Source organism: Callorhinus ursinus, unplaced genomic scaffold, assembly GCF_003265705.2.
Source record: "Callorhinus ursinus isolate GAN/ISIS: 27379988/994484 unplaced genomic scaffold, GSC_fseal_2.0 scaffold10, whole genome shotgun sequence".
Taxonomy (NCBI): Eukaryota; Metazoa; Chordata; class Mammalia; order Carnivora; family Otariidae; genus Callorhinus; species Callorhinus ursinus.
In genome coordinates this window covers 8400174-8419649 of record NW_027397072.1, presented here as the reverse complement: position 1 = coordinate 8419649, position 19476 = coordinate 8400174, and the positions used below count along the sequence as shown (strand labels likewise).

General features: G+C 52.6%; 1 protein-coding gene across 9 annotated transcripts in view; it reads right to left on the bottom strand.

Moving 5' to 3' along the window:
* ATP6V1C2 (ATPase H+ transporting V1 subunit C2) overlaps positions 1 to 19476 on the bottom strand; it is a 52260-nt gene that overhangs the window by 16174 nt on the left and 16610 nt on the right. For 5 of the 9 annotated variants that reach the window (XR_012379626.1, XM_073896997.1, XM_073897002.1 and 2 more), the window contains exons 4-6: positions 9331 to 9416; positions 8407 to 8436; positions 2332 to 2426 (exon numbers count right to left, since the gene is read on the bottom strand). Coding sequence is in view for 8 of the 9 variants with exons in the window: in XM_073896997.1 (XP_073753098.1) it covers positions 2332 to 2426; positions 8407 to 8436; positions 9331 to 9416 (211 nt within the window). In the remaining variant the exon portion in view is untranslated. Of the gene's footprint in view, positions 1 to 2331; positions 2427 to 8406; positions 8437 to 9330; positions 9417 to 11712; positions 11859 to 12453; positions 12587 to 19476 lie in introns of those variants that run through there. The other 4 variants (XM_073896998.1, XM_025867737.2, XM_073897003.1 and 1 more) reach the window with 3 other exon arrangements.

Here is a 19476-nt window from a genome sequence, read left to right as displayed (position 1 = left end):
CCGAGGTGGGTTGGGTCCCTGACCAGGTGACAGGTCATGCTGCCACAATGCAGGGCTGGGAGGGGGCGAAACCCTCCCCACCCTTGAGCCTCTTCTTTAAGGGACGTGGGTGGGCTCAGTTCCCAGGGGTCGGGAGGGTCTGGGGGCCTGGCCCTGACCACGTCAGCACAAGGCTCCTCCCAGGCTGGGAGACCTGCTTGGACATCCGGCAAGTGCTACTCAGTGCCCAGCAACACAGCGAGTTTTGTGTCCCCAAGGCTCTCCCTGTGAAGGACCTCCCATTGGAGGAACAGACCTGAACCAGGGCTGAGGGCATCACACATGGGGTCCTGGTGCAGGACAACCTCTGGGGGCCAATACTCAGAGCCTCAAAGAGCTGGTTCCCTGCAGTGGAGCTGGCCCCGGGCTTCCTTGGGAAGCCTTGTCTCTCTCTCTCTCTCTCTCTCTCTCTCTCAAACACACACACACACAGCCCAAGACCGGCATTCCCATCCCAGGTCCCGGAGCAAGCCACTTAACCTCTCAGCCAGCTTCCTCATCTGAGGTCAGAGGAAAGGGGTCCTCCTCACAGGGGTGACACGGAAGGAGAGCCCTGCGTGGTTCTGGGCACACGGGAAGTGCTGTCAACACCACTGCTCTCCTCCCCCTCCCTGCTTTCCTGCCGAAGTCACTCTCTGGGTGCCTGGACTAGACAGAAGCCAAGTTCTGTCCTCTACAACTGCTCTGCGCTCCCCTCTCGGTTGACCCCCCCCCCAACGTGTCCCGGGGTCCTCATCGCTAGCCAGCATCCCTGGGGCAGCCCCGCCAGTGAGCACAGTCCCAAGTGGACTCAGAGCATGGCCTGACCGCCTGCCTGGCTCAGCCTGGCCTCAGCAATGCAGGGTGCGCCTCTACGTTGGTGGCAGAGGCGCACAGAACCTCCTGGAAGCCACACCTGTTACAGGTGCGCTGGGCAGCCCCTCCTCAGAGGGCTTTCCAGAATCACTGCCCAATTGTCCCAGGCGGGGCTGGGACCTCTGTGGCGTAAGCGGTGCCCGAGCCGCCGCACCCAGATTCCGGAGCCTTCTGGCCCCACCCGAGTTCCCAGAGACACGGGCCGGGCACCAGCCTGCTGTGGGGAGCGCACAGGGCTGCACTCGGATGGGTCCCAGTGGCCCATCTCCTGCACCTGACCCGCCCAGACACACCTGGGTGGCTCTGTGGTCTGAGGAGACAACAGGAAAGCTTTGTTCCTGGCCTGGCTGAGTCTCTGTCCCAGCCACCCGGGCCAGGAGGAGACATGGCCCACGAGGGGCTCAGTGTATGGCAGAGGGAGGGGGACAGGCAGTCACCAACCATCAGAGCTCACCCTCAGTGAGACACACGGGAGTCAACAAGGCCACGAGACACCCAAGGTCCCCAGAGACTTGAGCTACAGTGCTTTTATTTACAAAGTGAAAGCTGGAGGCCATCACTTACCAAGATGGTAGAATTGTGGGGTACAGCACTTACTGGCCTGTTTTTGTTTTTGTTTTTTTTTAAGATTTAGTCATTTATTTTTAGAGGGGGTTGCAGAGAGAAAGAAAGAGAGTCCCAAGCAGACTCTCCACTGAGCGCAGAGCCTGATGTGGGGCTCCATCCCACAACCCGAGATCATGACATGAACCAAAACCAAGAGTCGGAGGCTCAACCGACCGTGCCACAAGGTGCCCCTTACCGGCCTCACTATTGTCACAGGCTCCTCAAAGCAGGGGCAGGACCCCTGGTGATGCCTTCCAGAAACACCTCCCAGGAGTTAGGGCTCCTAAGCCGGACTCTCCACGGAAGCAGATAGTTCTTGTCAAGTAGACAATCACTCTGGGATGTGGTGGTGGGGGGGGCGGGTATGAGGCTCTTGTTAGTAGGTCAGGATGGGGCTGAGCGGCTCCCTCAGCACCTTGCAAAAAGTAGCGAGCTGGACGGAACCCACGGAAGGGGCACCAGGGTCTGGGCCAGGCATGTCAGGGGAGGGGCCTGTGGATGCCGCCGCTGGGCGGCCAACAGGGCCAGAAGAGGTATGGAGGGAGGGCAGATGCCCGCCTTGAAACCCCAAAGTCTCTGGCCTTGCCCAGGGCATGGAAGGCCACACCTCAGAAAGGCACCGGGCCTGGTCAGGGCTGGCAGGAAGCAGATGGGAAGGGGACTCCACCCAGGGTCACTCGAGGACCCCACCCGGCCTCCTGACTCTGGCCTCCCAGAAGGTCCCTCTTGGCACCACCGCCAGGGCCCCAAGGCCATGTAGATCTCCCTCAGGTGGTCAGATCGCCCTGGTCACCGAAGTTTAACCGTCCCCCGAGAGAAGGCCCTCCTCACCTTCGCTAGCGTGTCCACCACGCTCACCAGCGGCTGCTTCGCGGGGTATTTCGCCATGTCCCATTCAAAGTGGGTCACAAAGGATGGTAAGTCAACTAGAAGAAACATTTCAACAAGTGAGTGGGACTCTCCCCAACTCGTGAGACCAAGGTTGCCAAACCCCGAGCCAAGCATCCCCGCTGAAACCAAGGAAGCAATCAGAGAAAAGGGAGGAGAGAGTCAGGGCCCTGGGAGAGCACACACGCCCCCCCGGGAGTGGGGTACTGAGCCAGCTGGCTGGCCTTCGGTCAGGACTGTCAGCAGCACCCGAAGCCCCTCTGAGAAACCCGCCACCAGCCACAGGGCCAGGGTGACCAGAGCACACCCGTGCCCCAAACGCTCTCAGACGGCTGCCCCCCGAGATCTGCCTTTGGGAGATCCTACTTTCCCACGAGGTAGAAGCAAAATCGGGAGATAGTCTGAGGGCCAGGTTAATACCTCGCCTTTTCTGGTTGTGTTGGCCACACTCCCCTGTTGGGCTATTGTTCCGTTTTGAGGTACCTCAAAAGACACGCCAGAGAGCCTCAGGCAAACCCCCGAAGACCACAGAGCCAGTTATGGGTGCCACCTGCTCACAAGAAGGGCCGTTTTTCCACCTTCCTCACCCAAGCACTGGATAGAGGCCATTACAATGCACGTGGTTTGTTTTAAGGAAGGCATTTTAGGGGCGCCTGCGTGGCTCAGTTGGCTGAGCAATCTCCTACTGATTTCGGTGTGGGTCATGATCTTGGGGTCCTGGGAATGGGTCCCCATCGGGCTCTGTGCTCAGAGGGGAGTCTGCTTGAGATTATCCCTCTGCCCCTTGTGCTCTCTCTCTCTCTCAAATAAATACATCTTTTAAGGAGGAGGCGGCCGAGGAGGAGGAGGAGGCGGCGGCGGCGGCGGCGGCAGCAAACCTTGGCAAAAGACTAGAGTCTATGACTGTGGTTTCCACTGCCTGGTGAGGAGATGCATTTTTCAGCGTATGTCCTTTACGTGAGTCTATAGTGAGTAGACCAAATCAGGGTTTTCTCAACGAATTTCCCTTTTCCCCTTACTTTCTCCAAAAGCAAACCTAAACCCAGCACCCTTGGGATGTTTCTGGTTCCCTCATCAGCTGCGGGCAGAGGATGGAGCTCTGGAGTTGAGGTCCGACAAGCCACACAAGGGAACCTGGGCCGATCCAGGAACGGTAACTAGTAACTCCGCTCAAGTGCCCACTCTTCAGATCAGCTCGGTGCACATTTACAGAGTGCCCCCTGGAGCCAACTGCTGCTTATACCTGCCCCTCACTCCCTGTACTAAGTTGGGTCAGTGTATGCGATGCTGGGGTGGCCCCCAGAAACCCTTGAACCCGAGCAAGACCAGCCTGCCCCCACTGGATTCTCACACCACGACATGTGCACGCCTGCCCTTCCCAGCATGTCCTTGTGCAGATAAAGGGCACGGGGGGGGGGGGGGGGGTTGCTGACTCAACGGTCAGGCACCTCCACTGAGCACCAGCTTGCTACCGTGAGGGGGAAAAGAGACCACACCCCCTGGATTTCAAGGTGCTCAGTCTCCTAGGGAGACAACCAGGCAAACCTCACACCACGGTGAATGGCAACAGGAGCGTGGCCGGGTACGAAGGGTGGGAGAGCCGGCGCCTGACTCCCAGGGAGGGCAAGGAGGGTTTCATGCAGGGGCTGCAAGCGACAGGCGTTTGCCACACGGCCGCAGGGGGAGGGCGCTGTGTGTGAGCTGCCTGGAGGACATCCTGCGTGGGGGCCCAGGAATCTCTGGGACAACCCAATGGAACAGGAGGGCCAGGGCAGGGTCACGGAAGGCCGTGTCCGCACTTTCTCCTGGGGTGATAAGGACGCTAGAGGCACCTATGGAACACCCCCCCCATTATCTGCCAGTAATTGGCCACACATCACCCCAACTCCAATAGCAAGGCTGGAGAGGTCACCGAGCAGGTTAGGACACCAAGCCTCCGGGGGCTATGTAGCCAGCCAAGGACGTTCATGCACTGAGACTTCTCTGGGGCCAGTGGGGGCTTTGCAGGGGAGAAGCCGGCAGGGGGAGTGTGCGAGAGTAGGAGCGGCTCAGAGGGGCCTAAGCTCTGGAAGCAGAAGAGGGAGGGCAGGCTCACTAGGCCAACTGCCCACGAAGGAGGCCCAGAGCACACCTGGATTTGCAGGTCGGTGAGAGGGTAGCGGGAGGGGACACTCACTCAGCTGGGCAGCCGCGAGGGCGGCAGAGCGGGACGGGGCGGAGGGGAGAGGAGATGAGCTCAGCTCCGGGCAAGCTGGAGCCCGACACGAGGGTAGATGAGTCCCCAGGACGCAGATGGAAGTGAAATGGGGCTCGGTGGAGGGAAGCGGCCTGCTGGCAGAGGGGCATGCACAGAAGTGGGAAGGCCTTCCAACCATTCGGGTAGGTGACCGAACAACCATTGTTCACCTTGGCCAGGACCCGAGAATTAGCGCATTTAACTTACCTTTCAACCCTATTAAGTATCATCATCATCTCCACTTTAGAGGTGGGACCAGCATGTGCCAGTCACCACACTAATGTCCACCATAGGAGCTGACGGTGACCGTGGAGCAACGGAGCACCGTGCTCCTTCCAGGGCCCCCCACGGCCGGGCACAGCTACCCTGCAGCGTGCACGGTGGCCCATCTCCGCACAAGAACCACGTGCTGATACGTCCGGCTCACTCGCCCTTAGAAGGTGTCCCTCAGGTTCCAGTGGGGCTGGAATTGACAAGAGGCGCCAAGGGGAGGGAGCCGATCCGCCAGGATGAGCGCCCTTGTAAGGAGACACACCAGGGAGCTCGCTCACTCGCTCTCCCCCCTCCCCATGTGCTCCTCCAGGGCCAGGCCCTTACGAGGACTGAGGACTCGAGGACTCAGGACTCGAGGACTCGAGGACTCGGTGAAGGAACCAGCCTGCAGGCACCTTGACCTTGGACTTCCAGCCTCCAGAACTGTGGGAGATCAATGTCAGTTGTGACAGCCCCCTAGGCTGGTGTTTTGTTATGGCACCTCGAGCTCATACAGATTTGGGTATAAGTTGGGTATTAATACGGATTTTTGTATTGCCACCCCCTGCAGGGGAAGCCTTTGTACAAAAACGTACAGACCAGAGAGGAGCAGAACAAATGTCTGGATAATGGGGGGTGGGGGTGGGGGTGCAGCCCGAGGCAGAACCGGAAGGTGAAGAAGGACTCCTCCTGTGGCAACTGATTCCACTCAGGGAGCCCCCCCACCCAGGGGGCCAGGCTGGAGCCAGCACCAGCACCCCCGCCGGCCCCAAGCAGGAGATGCTGGGCAGGAGATGCACTGGGATCTGTGCCCCTCCTCCTCCCCGCTCTGCCACTTCCGGCACCCTGTGGGCACACCACCCCCAAGCCAAGCCGCCTCCCACCCCCTACTCTCTCTCTCTCTCTCTCTCTCTGCTGCTTTTGTCCTTCAACATCAGGACAAGGGCCACCTCCCGAACGCCTGCCGACCGTCCATCCCACTGCTGCCTTGGACGCTGCCTGATCCCGATTCTCTCTGTGCTCTCAGGCTCCCCGAGGGCAGGTGGCTGTTTCTGTGTCCCCAGAGCCTGTCACAGAGCAAGCGTCCCATGTAAGAATCTCCCTCATGACTCCGGTGACTGTACTAACTTGCACGACGTGGGTGGCTTAGAAGAGACACTGCACACCGAGACTCGTCCCCACGCATTGTCACAGAGGCTAAGGCCCTTGTGGCATTCAGATCAGAGAAGATGAGCTGGCTGGCCCTTTCCTCTAGAGGGGCTCCTCTAATTCCTGCCAGACTCTGCCCATCTCCTTGGGGGGCCCCTCAGGCCCCTCTGACATCACAGCACGTGCGGGACCGCGGGGCTGTCCCCCTGGCCAGGAGCTCTTGGACAGCAAGCACTTCTGCGTGCCTGGCACCCAGCACAGAAGCCCCTTGAGATCTCCGGTGTGCGACTGTGACCCCCTCCTCCCGTGCCTCCCCTGGCACGTCAGGAGCACCAGCTCCAGACCCTGACCCTCCACCCTGTCGGCGCCCCTCACCTTCGGTGACAACATGGCCTGAGGACGGTCCCCCGTCTTAGAAAGCAGCAAGCCGTCCCTTGGGCCTTGGGCCTTGCCGTGCTCCCAGCCCTGCAGCCTCTCTCTGCCTACCTGGGAAAGAACAGGCCTCCCCTCCCCGCCCCCGGCTGAAGTCAGAGAAGCCTGGCCTCCAAGGGGGCAATCCTGGGCTTGGACCGATGGCCCGTGAGGTCAGACCACGACCCAGGCAGGCTCACTCAGAATCAAAACATGCAATCGATAGGCGGCGGCTCTTGAGCAACAGTGACCTCATCTGAGAACCACAGCAAGGCCTTCCTGGCAGGGAGCGGGATGAGGGACCCGTGCCCATCTCCCGGTCAGCCAGACGACTCTCCAGGTGCTTAGGACTTCAGTGCCCGTTCTAGGGCCTGCTCCAGACAGCGGGGTGTTTGCCCAGCACCAACGCATCTACAGCCTTCCTTCCAGACTCAAAACTCAGCTGGGGGCAAAGAACAAGCCGAAACAAAAGATGCCTAGGAAAGGCCGAGAGCCTGTAAAGGATGAAGTCCACTGACGGGGGAGAAAACCGGGACCCAGAGAGGTGACCGGCCAAGGTCCAGGACCGGGTCTGGCTGCTCCAAGGGCTTGCGGCTGTGGCTGGCTTCCCTGTGGCATTGCCCTGGTCCCCCAGTGGATTAAACCCTGCCTACTGGGGGCAGCCCTGAGCCCTCCAGTTAATTCTGTCAATCACTAGTTCACCAGTTCCGTGGGTGCTCTGCAGAAGAATAAGAAAAAGATTTCCCAATCGAAATCGTATCAGGAAAGCCTGAGCCAAAGTCAGTCTGACCAGGTCTCTGGACTGCAGTACTTCTCAGAGCCTTTATTATGCTAACACACACTGTGAATGTCAAGAGTCATGGGCCACAAGCCCTTGACTTCTGTTTGCACAGGGCAAGCCTTGGAAGCTCTCGTCTCGTCCTGGAACTCACGGGGACCCACCCGATTCTCAGGGGGCCTGGAGATAATGAAGCATATTACATAAACGAAGCTGACTTTCCTCCTCCTGAGATGAGAGGCAGCAGGGGCATCATCTGCACTGGGGATGGAGATGATGAGTGGTAACATCTAGTTTTAAGTAACGTGAATTTTGAGTAGAAGCAAGCATCTTGATCGCTATTTTACCGTGAGCTCAAATCCTCGTGCCTTGAAGACCAGGTCTTTATGTAGAAAAGTAGCTCTCTACCTTAAGTCAGCTCCTTAGTCTAGGACCCTACAAGTTACCTGCTGGAAAGTAAGATCAGTTGATCAGTTTAACAAAAATAATTTTTTATTAGCACCAGCAAGAGACTTCAATGTCACCAATAGATTTCATTTGGAAAGGTATTTTTGCTAAGTTCCAATCTGTAAAGATCTGTGTTCCTCCTGAAAGGATTTGCTGGCCTTAATTGTTTGTCCTAAAAGTATTTGCTATTTGAGCAGGCTGGAGCAAACCCAAAACAAATGGTTCCTTTTAGCCAGGAATGGCCTACTGAGGGATAAGGACGCTTCCCACCCCCACCCCCCCCAGCCCCCACCCCCCGCAAGGCTCACGAGAGAAGAGCCCTTGTGTGAGTGGACCCCAGCAGGGCCACACAAAGCTAAGCCTGACATATAAGCTGCCAGGGTCCACAAAACAGCCAGACTCAGGAGAGTGGGCACTGAGGACAGACATCAAAGCCAAGGAGCAGACCACAAGCCAAAAGATACAGAAAGTCCACCTTGAACTCCAGAGCCAGAGGATCACCCCATTCCTGGAAGCATGCAGTGCTGGGGGGTGGGGGCGAAGCAGGGCAGACACGAGAAAGAGAGAAAAGGAATAAAGGTGATGACAGGTCATGTGGCTATCGTGACCCAGGTGCCAGGCTGTTACTAGAGAAATCCACCATGACCCGATCACCACCACACCCCGAGGACCAGACTGAGAGTCCACCTTCCCAGGGACATGCAGGCGTCACACCAAGCACACTCACGGCAAACGTATAACCTACTCTTTAAATATTTCATTTTTTCCTTCAAACCTGCAATGTAATAAGGGGGAGTTATTGTATTGCATGAACACATGAAGCCAGGTTCAGATCTGGGAGCACCAGCATTTCCATTCGTCAATTTAAACAAGCAAATAAAAAAGCCTTATCGTTCCCAAGAGGGAGAAACTATGAATCGATACGTAAACAAATGAGCCATGGTAGATACAGAATTTACACTCCCATTTTCAGCGTTCGGACATAGAGTCACACGTTCCGTTGACTTCTGCGGAGTTCAAATGCCTAATTCTAAAGTCTCCAAAGTCGCCAAGCTTGTGTCTTGCACATTTGCAGCGCGCTCAGATTGTACGTGTACACAATTAATGGGCCCGAATGTCTCTGGAATCTGGGGTCTCTCCTCCCACAGCGCAGGAGAAGACAGAAATTCCAAATGCGAACACACGACCCAGAGCATGTTCAGTCTAACTCTCTGTGTATTTACTGGGCACAACTTAAAGACTTTAAGTTTTGAGGCTTTTCCCGGCCCCTGAAGGCATTTTCCAGCCTCACCTGGGCAGAGGGAGAAATGGGTTGGGCTGGGTGGGGGTGGGGACGGGGGTGGGGGATGGGGGGAATTGTCCATGCAGGATAGAACAGAAGCTGATAGAGAAGGCAGGCAGATGAAACAACCCTGAGACCCTACTGACCCCATTCTCCCTGCAGGTTTCTACAGGGTAAAAAACGCCAGATGTTCTAGAAATGCCACAGCCAGGACCATCCACAGGCCAAGGGGCAAGTGTCCTGCTGAGCTCAAAACGGGGTGTACAGCTCTGCCCAACATGTCCATCTAGATGCTCCACGGGGCTGGGTCCCTGCACCCTCGACAGGGCGAGCGATGGGCTAGAACCGGCTGAGAGGGGCCTGGGTAAGAACACGCCAGTGACCTACCTCCGTTGGCCAGGAGGTTCTCTGGAACCTTCCCCTTGGCGTCTTCCATGACTTCTACCACGCTCTGGGCCATCTTCTTTATGAGGCTTTGGGGAAAGAACACAAGGCTGTTAGACTGGGAATGTGCCCTCGGAACCCTCTTGACACGTCGCCCCCCGGGGGGTGGGGGTGGGGGAAGCGATGGGCACCACCCTCGGGGGGACTCTTTGGCAATATGTAGGCAGAAACTTCCTATGTGCAGAGCCCTTGAACCAGTATTTCCACTTCTGAGAAACTATCTTAAGGAAATAGGGTGAACAGGAAAACCTTTCTGAATAAAAAGATGTTCTTCGCAGCACTGTTGCTGAAAGTAACACACAGGAAACCATGGGAAGGCTCAACAATAGGGGATTGTTGGAAGCAAATGGGAGGTCTGACTGAGGGACTGTTGCGCACGCACTGGAAAGGTCTACAGAGAATTCCTAATACCGTGGAACAAGGCGCATATTATCACGTTACGTGGAAAAGAACCAAGATACAGATTTATACGGACAGCACACGGCTGGACCTACGTGGAAATGTTCTTCCCACCTTGTGTATTTTCAATGATAATCCATAATGATAATTCAGTACTGAATTAATGCGAAATGTAATTCAGTATGCTTTTATCGTTAGAAAATCAGAACCTGTAAGTCTCCACCGAAGGCTTCAGAAAGTACAAGAAACGATGAGCCGGCAAAATATACTGAGCTGTCAAATCACTATGTCGTACACCTGAAACTAATGTGACATTTGAAGATCCGAAAAAGAATAAAACAAAAGCGTCCCCCCTCCCAAAAAACCCAAAAACAAAAGTATGAGAAAAGAAAGGGAAGGGCAGGATTTCAAGGCAGAAGGACTCAAATTCACATGGCTCTACCAGTTACCAAATGTATCACTTTTTATTTTGTTTTTAAATTTTAACTGGGCTCCACACCCAACCTGGGACTTCAACTCACCACCCTAACTAAGATCAAGAGTGGCATGTTCTACCAACAGAGCCAAACAGGCGCCCCCTGCAGCTTTTTTTCCTTTTCTTCTTTTCTTTTTTTAGGATTTTATTTATTTGTCAGAGAGAGAGAGAGAGAGAGCGCGCGCGTAAGCAGAGGGAGGGGCAGGCTCCCCGCGGAGCAGGGAGCCCAACGCGGGACTCGATCCCAAGACCCCGGGATCATGACCTGAGCCCAAGGCAGACGCTTAACCAACTGAGCCACCCAGGCGCCCCACCTTTTTCCTTTTTTTTTTTCAAAATAATCTCTACACCCAAGGTGGGGCTCACAACTGACAACCCCGAGATCAAGAGTCGCACGCTTTTCCCACTGAGCCAGCCAGGCGCCCCCCGAATGTGTGATTTTGGACAAATTTGTCCAACCTCTCTGTGCCTCTGTTCTCTTCTCTGTAAAAGACGCAGATTATACCCATTTTGCAGGATTATTATAAATATTAATATAACTAAGCAGACTCCGAGGGTCTAGCAGCAGAGTGTCTGCTCCTGGGGGCTGAGCCCTGAGAAGTCCCTTGGAAAACATGCCAAACTAGGACCAAAGTCAGAAAGCGCTCAAGATCCACAGCTTTGCCTCAGGCCACCTCTCCACCTGCCCCCACCCCCAGGAGGGAGGCAGCCTCTGCAGGGAGCCTGGATCAGTCACCGAATTGCAGATGGGAGGAACGGCCTTCTGCTGTTGCAGGGACCAGCCAGGCCGGCTACTCAGAGCATGAGGCCAGGGGCCTAGGGGCCAACACAGGAAACTGAGGCCGAAGGGCACCGAAAGGTCCCAGATTTGAGGGAGAGGGAGAGAGGGAGAGAGGGAGGGGGAGGGGGGGAGAGAGGAAGGAACTTGTTTTCCCACCAGAGTAATATGTATTCATGGTTAAAATCTGAAAAATTGCCAAAAAATAAAACCATACTCCTCTGCCCAAGAGAAAACACACACTTTGCATTCTGGAATATTTCCAAAGCCTTAACATGTCCACAGCTTATGTGAGCTGAGATTTTCTTTTGATTAACACCTACCACTTCAGTGGAGTCTACCAGGTACCAAATCTCTGTAACCATTACCTCATTTAACCCTCACAAACCTTCTTGAAGGCGCGTATTATCATGAGGCCCAGAGAAGTAAGTTGACCCCATTCGCCCACCCGGTCCATCTGAGGACTCCGAGGCTCTCAGCCACTCAGCCACGCTGCTGTCCACCGTCACTGAGACCCAACCTGGACTTAAATCTCTACAAATGTGTTGGCATTTCCTAGAACACTAGCTTTGTACTGTACTAATTGTAACGAATTATAATTACCCTACTCACTAGTTACCCAACTAATCTCATTCTGTTTCCTCAGCTGTCAAATGGGGACGGTACTGCTCACCTCACAAGGTCATCTGTGGAGCTCGATGCAAAGCCTGCGCTGTTCCGGGCGCACGGAGTTCGTGGCAAGCATCACATGTGCTCCAGGCAGCCTGGTGGACCGCAGCCGGGTCTCGCCTCTGGCTCATGGAGAGATTCGGCAGGAGACTGGGGAGGGTGGGAACCGTGAGTCTGGTTCCCTCTCAGTTCCCGGAACCTCTCTCCGCTCTTCCCCTCCAGCCTTGGGGGTGTGACAATGCCTCTCCATCTGCCTGGGTTTGTACACCATCCCTTGTGGGTCATCTACAGCCCACACGCGACTGTTCACCCCTTTATCAACAGACTCCTCAAATTCTGCGTGTCTTCTGTTAGCTGTTAAGACCCTGACTCGCTAAATTCATTTATTCACGTGTTCACTCATTCATTCAGCAAATTCCATATGTTAAGCAACTGGGTGCCCAGCACTGTTCATGGCGCTGTGAACTAAACAAAATCCCTGCTCTCAGGAAGCTTCTATTCTCATGCTGTCAACAATTCCTCTTTATCATTGCTCTGGTGGTGCATCAAGTCGCCACCTCCATATCCTCTGTGGCACTGTGAGTAATTGCTTACCTAAAGGTAGTAGTAACTCTCACCCCTACCCCAATGCCCGACGCACGGCTCAAGAAATGTTTGTTGAGCGAATAAGTAAATTCTGACACTCCCCGGCACCTAAATGCCACCACATGCTTGCTTCCTCAGTCAACTGCAAAAGAGAACTCACTCCTCGTTTTGTTAACGACTTCTTGCTGCTCCCGATTCTAGACCGTATGGCGCTTTTCACTGTAAGAAGATGGCCGCACGCGTGCCCTCAGGCGTGTTCACCACCTCGGAACATCTCAGAATAACATGGTCTGATGAAGTTTAACTGCTGGGAAGCTCCCTTACTGCACAGAACAAAAGGGGCCCGGACTTAGTTGTGATGACTAATGACAGTCTTCAGCCAACTGTGACCTTACTGAATCAGAGTATTTTTCTCATCAGAAGGAACCTAAGAGACTACGTGACGTTTTACTTTTCTGACTCCATGGTTCACGGTCAACACATTTCCGTGAACAGAGCTTCCCAGTTCCTGGGATCTATCGCATGGTATTTTGCTGAGTGCCTGTATCGTAAATATTTCCCTACTCGTGACACATGGGTTGTTTCCCCCGTGATAGGATGTTGCAACGATACCCGTATTTTGCCCACTTGTGTAGGCAGAATGAGCTGTTAAAGAGTAACCAGTGGAATAAAAGGTATAAACATTGATAATTTTAACAAACAGGCCAAGCAACTCTCCAAATACACAGAGCCGGCATACACCCCCACCGATATTGGGCAAGAGCGCCTGCTTCCCTAAACCGTCGCCAACATCAGGTGTCATGAATGTTTCATCTCTGCCGATCTGATAGCTGAAGAATTATATTGCATTGTTGCTCTGATTTGCATCTCTTTGATCATCACGGAGGCTGGACATCATTTCATAGGTTTGCTAACACTATAAATGGTCTGTTTTCTTCTTCTGTGAATAGCATGTTCATGCCCTCCTTTGCTGGTTTTTCTGCTGGTTTTGTTCCTTTTTTTTTTTTAAAGATTTTATTTATTTATTCATGAGAGACAGAGGAGGAGAGAGAGAGAGGGAGAGGGAGAAGCAGAGGGAGAAGCAGGCTCCCAAGGAGCAGGGAGCCCGATGCGGGACTCGATCCCAGGACCCTGGGATCATGACCTGAGCCGAAGGCAGACGCTTAACCATCTGAGCCACCCAGGCGCCCTGGTTTTGTTCCTTTTTAAAAAAAAAAAAATACTGACTTGTAAGGGCTCTTAAGTACCTCAGGAACTCAACTCTTGAGACAGTGCTTTGAGCTGGGTAACATCCCCATCTGAAAGGTGAAAACATGAAGACTTACATCGCCGAAAGTCACCATGTGCAGGGTGACACATGTCAAAGCAGAAATAGATCCCAAATCTACACGACTCCAAAGTCCTTGCTCTTCAATGCTAGTTTAAATTACACTCAGCACTTTCCTCTAAAGCACTCGATGAAGATGTATACTAATCCATAAGGGAGGATGTGCAAATCGTATCTTTAATTTAAAAAGCAATGCAAACACCGTGTAGTCTTTTTTTTTTTTTTTAAAGATTTCATTTATTTAACAGAGACAGCGAGAGAGGGAACACAAGTAGGGGCAGAGGGACAGGGAGAAGCAGGTCCCCCGCGGAGCACGGAGCCTGATGCGGGGCTTGATCCCAGGACCCTGGAATCATGACCCAAGCCGAAGGCAGATGCCCAATGACTGAGCCAATCTTGACTGGGGTCTTGGGTACATCAGTGTCTGTCTCGTTGATGTAACTAGAGGAATTCTGGAGTTACGGAAGGCTTGCAAATTCCAGGGGGAAGGCTTGAACCATAAATTGTGGTTAATTTGGGCCAATTTCGGCTCTTAGCACAGCAGCAGCAACCCTTTCCAAACCCTCAGCCACATGGGAGGCCCCTGTGTGTTCCTGGAGCAACTTGCACACAATCTGTAGGAGCCAGGGTGGGCGTAAAAGACCCTGTTCTCGAGATACTGGGGATCTGTGTTCTGATGGCTGCTTTTGATCACAGCGGTACAAAGAGCGGGGTGGTCATTGTAGTTACCCCTCCCCGCCTACTCCCACAAACTCCTCTCCCTTCAGCTACACAGACTTCCAAGGGACTTAAAGAGCCTGTGTCTTTCTCTCCCCTTCATTTTTCTTTTTCCCATTTTGGGAGCCAGACACGAAGATTAACATTCAAAAACAACTGTGCATATGGGGAACATCAGAAAGTGAGTGTTCAAATCCAGATTGAAGAAAAGTGAATAGAGCCTAAGGGACCTGTGGAACACAGCAAATGCACCAATATATGCATTCTGGGAGTCCCAAAAGAAGAAAAGAGAGAAAGGAGCAGGAGAATATTTGAAAAAAATAAGAACAAAGCCAAAGCACTCACACTTCCTGATTTCAAAACTTACTATAAATCTACAGCAATGAACATAGTGTGGTACTGGCATAAAGACAGACATAGAGACCAATGGAACAGAATAGAGATCCCAGAAATAAACCCTTATATATATCATCGAGTGATTTTTGACAAAAGTGCTAACACCATTCAATAGGGAAAGAACAGCTGTTTCAACACATGGTGCTGGAAAAGCTGGATATCCACACATAAAAGAATGAAGCTGGACCCCCACCTCACACCATATATAAAAATTAACTCAAAATACATCAAAGACCTAAATGAAAGACCTAAAACTATAAAACTATAGAATAAAACATAGGGTCAAAGCTTCGTGATACTGGATTGGGCAACGGTTTCTTGGATATGACACCAAAAACACCGGCAAGGAAAAAAAGAAACTGGACTTGATGAAAATTTAAAATTTTGTGCATCAAAAATATCAGCAGAATACAAAGGCATCACACAGAATGGGAGAAAACGTTTGTTATATATCTGATAAGGGAGTAATATCCAGCATATATAGAGAATTCCTAAAACTCAATCACATAAAAACAAAACTCCACTCAAAAATGGGCATAGGACTTAAATAGGTATTTCTCCAAAGAAAATAAAAGGCCAACAAGCACCTGACGAAATGCTCAAAATCGCTAATTGGCACTAATGGGGGGGACATAGGTAAAATGCTTGGAAGGGGAGCAACAAATTGCTCATGAACATTTAGGATAAAAGCTCAAACTCATTCACTGTGAATTATTTTTCACTTATCAGATTGGCATATTACAAAGCTTTATGATTTCAGCCCTGGCAAGTACCCTGGAAAACCGGAACACCAATGCCCTCTTGATACGAGGTATCTACTGGTACAGCCTACTCACCAGAGTTATTTTCAGAGCAACTATCAGAAGTTTTTAACACTTAATATATTTCTGCCCAGGAATTTCACCTCTGGGAATTGATTCTTCTGATAATCTTTGCTCCTGTGCACAAAACCCTCTATGCAAAGATGTGTGCTACGGCCTGGTCTGTGACTGTAAAGACGGGAAGCCATCTCTGTGGTACCAACCAGGGACCCAGGTGGTGATAATGGAGCACCAAGAAGTCTCCCAAGAAGAACGAGGAAGGTCTCTTATGGATGGCCATGAAAAGCTGTACCTCTTGGAGTAAAGGGGGGGAAAGAAAATCATAAGTAGTACCTGTGGTTATGGTCACCTTTTTGTAAAAACAAAACAAAAAGACATAAAAAAAAAAAAACACTTGTATTGTGCATGGAAAAATCTAGAAAGACTGGCATTATATTGTTGAAATGGTTTTCTTTGGGGAATAGATTTGCAGAGGGGGGGATCTGGATTTTAAAATTATCAGCATGCATTAATAATAAAAAAAAGAAGAATGGCGTTGCAAATAAAACAGAGCAATAAAGTATATAAAGTACTAAGTCAAGAGCATGCCGCCTGCGCTCAGCTGGTTGAGATTTCTTTCAAATTAATCTTGCTAATCAAATGGGGAGCCAAGGGGAGTAAGTGAGAAAGATGGAGGCACCATCCAGGTGTGAGGCAGGGCAGGTAGGGTTCTGATAGGGGGGCAGGCCTTCAGGAGCTGGGCAGGCCGAATCCAGATGCTAGGAACCTGGCGGGTGAGGTGTCAGGGAAGGGGGGCTGCCTGTGGCCAGGTGTGCAATGAAAATGCTCTGTTCAGGGGCACCTGGGTGGCTCAGTCGGTTAAGCGACTGCCTTCGGCTCAGGTCATGATCCCGGAGTCCCGGGATCGAGTCCCACATCGGGCTCCCTGCTCGGCGGGGAGTCTGCTTCTCCCTCTGACCCTCTTCCTTCCCTCTCGTGCTCTCTATCTCTCGTTCTCTCTCTCAAATAAATAAATAAAATCTTTAAAAAAAAGAAAATGCTCTGTTCTTTCTTTCTGAGAACACCATGGGGCACCTCTCAGCGCTGCTGATTTTCGGACCCTGGGCTCCAAGGGGGCCATTCCCCGGGGCCCTTGGGACACAGGATGGCTCAAGAGCTGAGAGCCCAGTGGGACAGGGACCCCTGAGATCTGTCTACCTCCTGTCCTCCTGCAATCCCACGCTCTTCTGACCATCTGTCGTGCAGGGGCCCAGGCCCACCCCAGATGGATGATGCGTACACAGTAGAGGGCTGAGCTTCACTCACGGGCTGATCTTCACTCACGGGAATGCCCCTGTCCCAGGGCCCCCGGGCACAGAGGACATTCTTCCTGAAGGGTGGCCCCACTGGAACCATGCACAGCAAAGCTTCGTGTTTCCTCCCTCCCGAGCACCCCTGTGGACCCAGCACCCCACCTTGGCACGAGGACTGTCCCCCACCTGCCCCATGCCCTTGCCTTGTGGGAAGAAGGGCTGTCTCGCACACCCAGTTCTCCATGAAGGGAGCGTGGCTGTCAGTTTCCCAGGCCCTGAGTGCATCCACGGGAAGGGAAACATAGGGCTCCCCCTTCCCTAGGTTTTTTGGATAATTCAGGTGAAAGCAGACTGATGTTGGTCTGGTTTTCAGAAATGACTCCATGCTGGGGAGGAGAGGGCCCACAGGCTGCAGGGAGGGGCAGAGGAAGTTTCCACAGGGTTTGGAAGCAGGAGTAACAATAGCTTTTACCTAGTGAGCTGACCTCGGGCCCCGAGCATTTTGTGTACATATATACGTATGTATCTATAAACCAATGACAAACGAGGCAAGGCCACAGTGAGCTCAGGAAGCTGAGGTTCAGAGACACCAAGACCCTTGCCCGAGATCCCTTTGCTGGTGACCCTGACATTAACTAGTACCGTCCCCATGCCCCGCCCCTGGCACAAGCCTCCCTCCACCACACCAACCACTCTCAGCACTCCAGCAGCCAATGTGTCCCTCTCTGGATAACCAAAACCCCAAGCACACCCCACAGATGGAGGGGCTCTGATCGGCCCAGCCTTCCCCTGTAGCCACACAGGAACCCAGAGAAGTGAGGCCCAGAAGCTTCCACCCCGCTGGTGACTCACTGAGCCCCTGGGCACCTCACCCTGCTCCTTTGTCTCCACTTCCTCCTCGGCCCAAGGACAAAGAAATCAACATGCCTTGCAGCAGTCATCAGGAACATGTGACTGGACTGTGATCCTGTGACTTTGTTTTAGTAAAAATAAAGGTGCAGCGAGGCCTCCGAGACAGTTCCCCTCTCTGGACGGCTCTGGAGGGCTCTGGTCACAGAGGTACCATGCTCTGAATTCTGGCCTTGTCCCTAAATGGCTGGGGACAAGGAAGGCCCCTGGTTCTTAAGTGTTATTGACATGCTCTGGGGTCCTGCAGTCTTCTAGGGGTCATGCGGCAGTCCTCTGGGCACCTGGAGCAGAAGGGCGACTGGAATTTGAGTTCTGAAGCATTTTCTAGGAAAGTCAATCCCCCAAGCAGCCTGGGCACCACGCCCAAATGCAGGGGCCCCATTCACACCCAGTTGGGCCCAGGGCACACAATGCGAAGAGTGCCCCCAGAGTTGTGCGACCTGCAACCCACCCCAGAGGATGAATGGACAAAGGCCAGAGCAGGCAAATCACAGAAACAGAACGAAAAATGGCTGGTGAGCCCCTGAAAATATGCTTCCTCTTGCTGGTTAGCCAGGAAATACACATTTAAACAACCACCCATCATTTGCATTTAGCCAGGTAAACCAGCAGAAGTTTTCAAAGGCGCTACATGGACAAGGGTATGATGAAACAGCACTGCCTCACCACCTCGCCGTAAACAACTTAGCAGTATGTACAAACAGCTTGAAATACGCCTATATCCTTCGAACCAGTCATTCCACTTTCAGAAATTCCACCGTAGGACATAGCCAAAAATGAAGCTAAAGCTTTATGTGAAGGTATTAATCAGGGTAGTACTCTAAGAGAATGAAGTATTTTATTACCACGAGAAATAAAATGAAAGAAGCCCTCCCACCATTAAAAGTCCTTGACATGATGGGCGCCTGGGTGGCTCAGCTGGTTAAGCGTCTGCCTTCGGCTCAGATCATGATCCCGGGGTCCTGGGATCGAGCCCCGCATCGGGCTCCCTGCTCAACGGGAAGCCTGCTTCTCCCTCGCCCACTCCCCCTGCTTGTGTTCCTGCTCTCGCTGTGTCTCTGTCAAATAAATAAGTAAAATCTTTTTAAACAAACAAACAAACAAGTCCTTGACATGAGAGTCATGCCTGGGAAGGGTGACTAGAATATAAGCCACTTACCCAGAATCGTCTCGTGGGGCATGGAGGGAGACCCAGGAGAGGTGGGGACCTACTCGAGGGCACACAGCCCTTAGGTAGCAGACTGGAGCAAAAACAAGACCTCAATTTTAGAGTAATAACTGAATTTAATAACTAGTTTTTTTAAAACCTCTCATTGAAATCCGTTATCTGCACCAAGAGAATTTTTTTTTTTTTAAGTAAGAAGACAGCTGGGGCACCTGAGCGGCTCAGTGGGTTAAGCGTCTGCCTTCGGCTCAGGTCTCCTGCGATCGAGCCCCCTGTCAGGCTCCCTGCAGAATGGGGATTCTGTTTCTCCCTCTGCCTCAGCTTCTCCCCCCGGCTTGTGCTCTGTCGTTCACTCTCTCTTCTATCTCAAATTGCAAAAAAAAAAAGAAAAAGAAAAAGAAAGCAATAGACTGTTGAGGCAAACATTTCCCCAATGTTGCAGAGGTGCTGGGGCTTCTGTGGAGCCTTGCCAGCCAACCCTACAGGACTCGTCCCATAGTCGATCACCTTCTAGGGCCTCGTCAACACACATTTCAGGGCCAATCTGCAGGGAAGG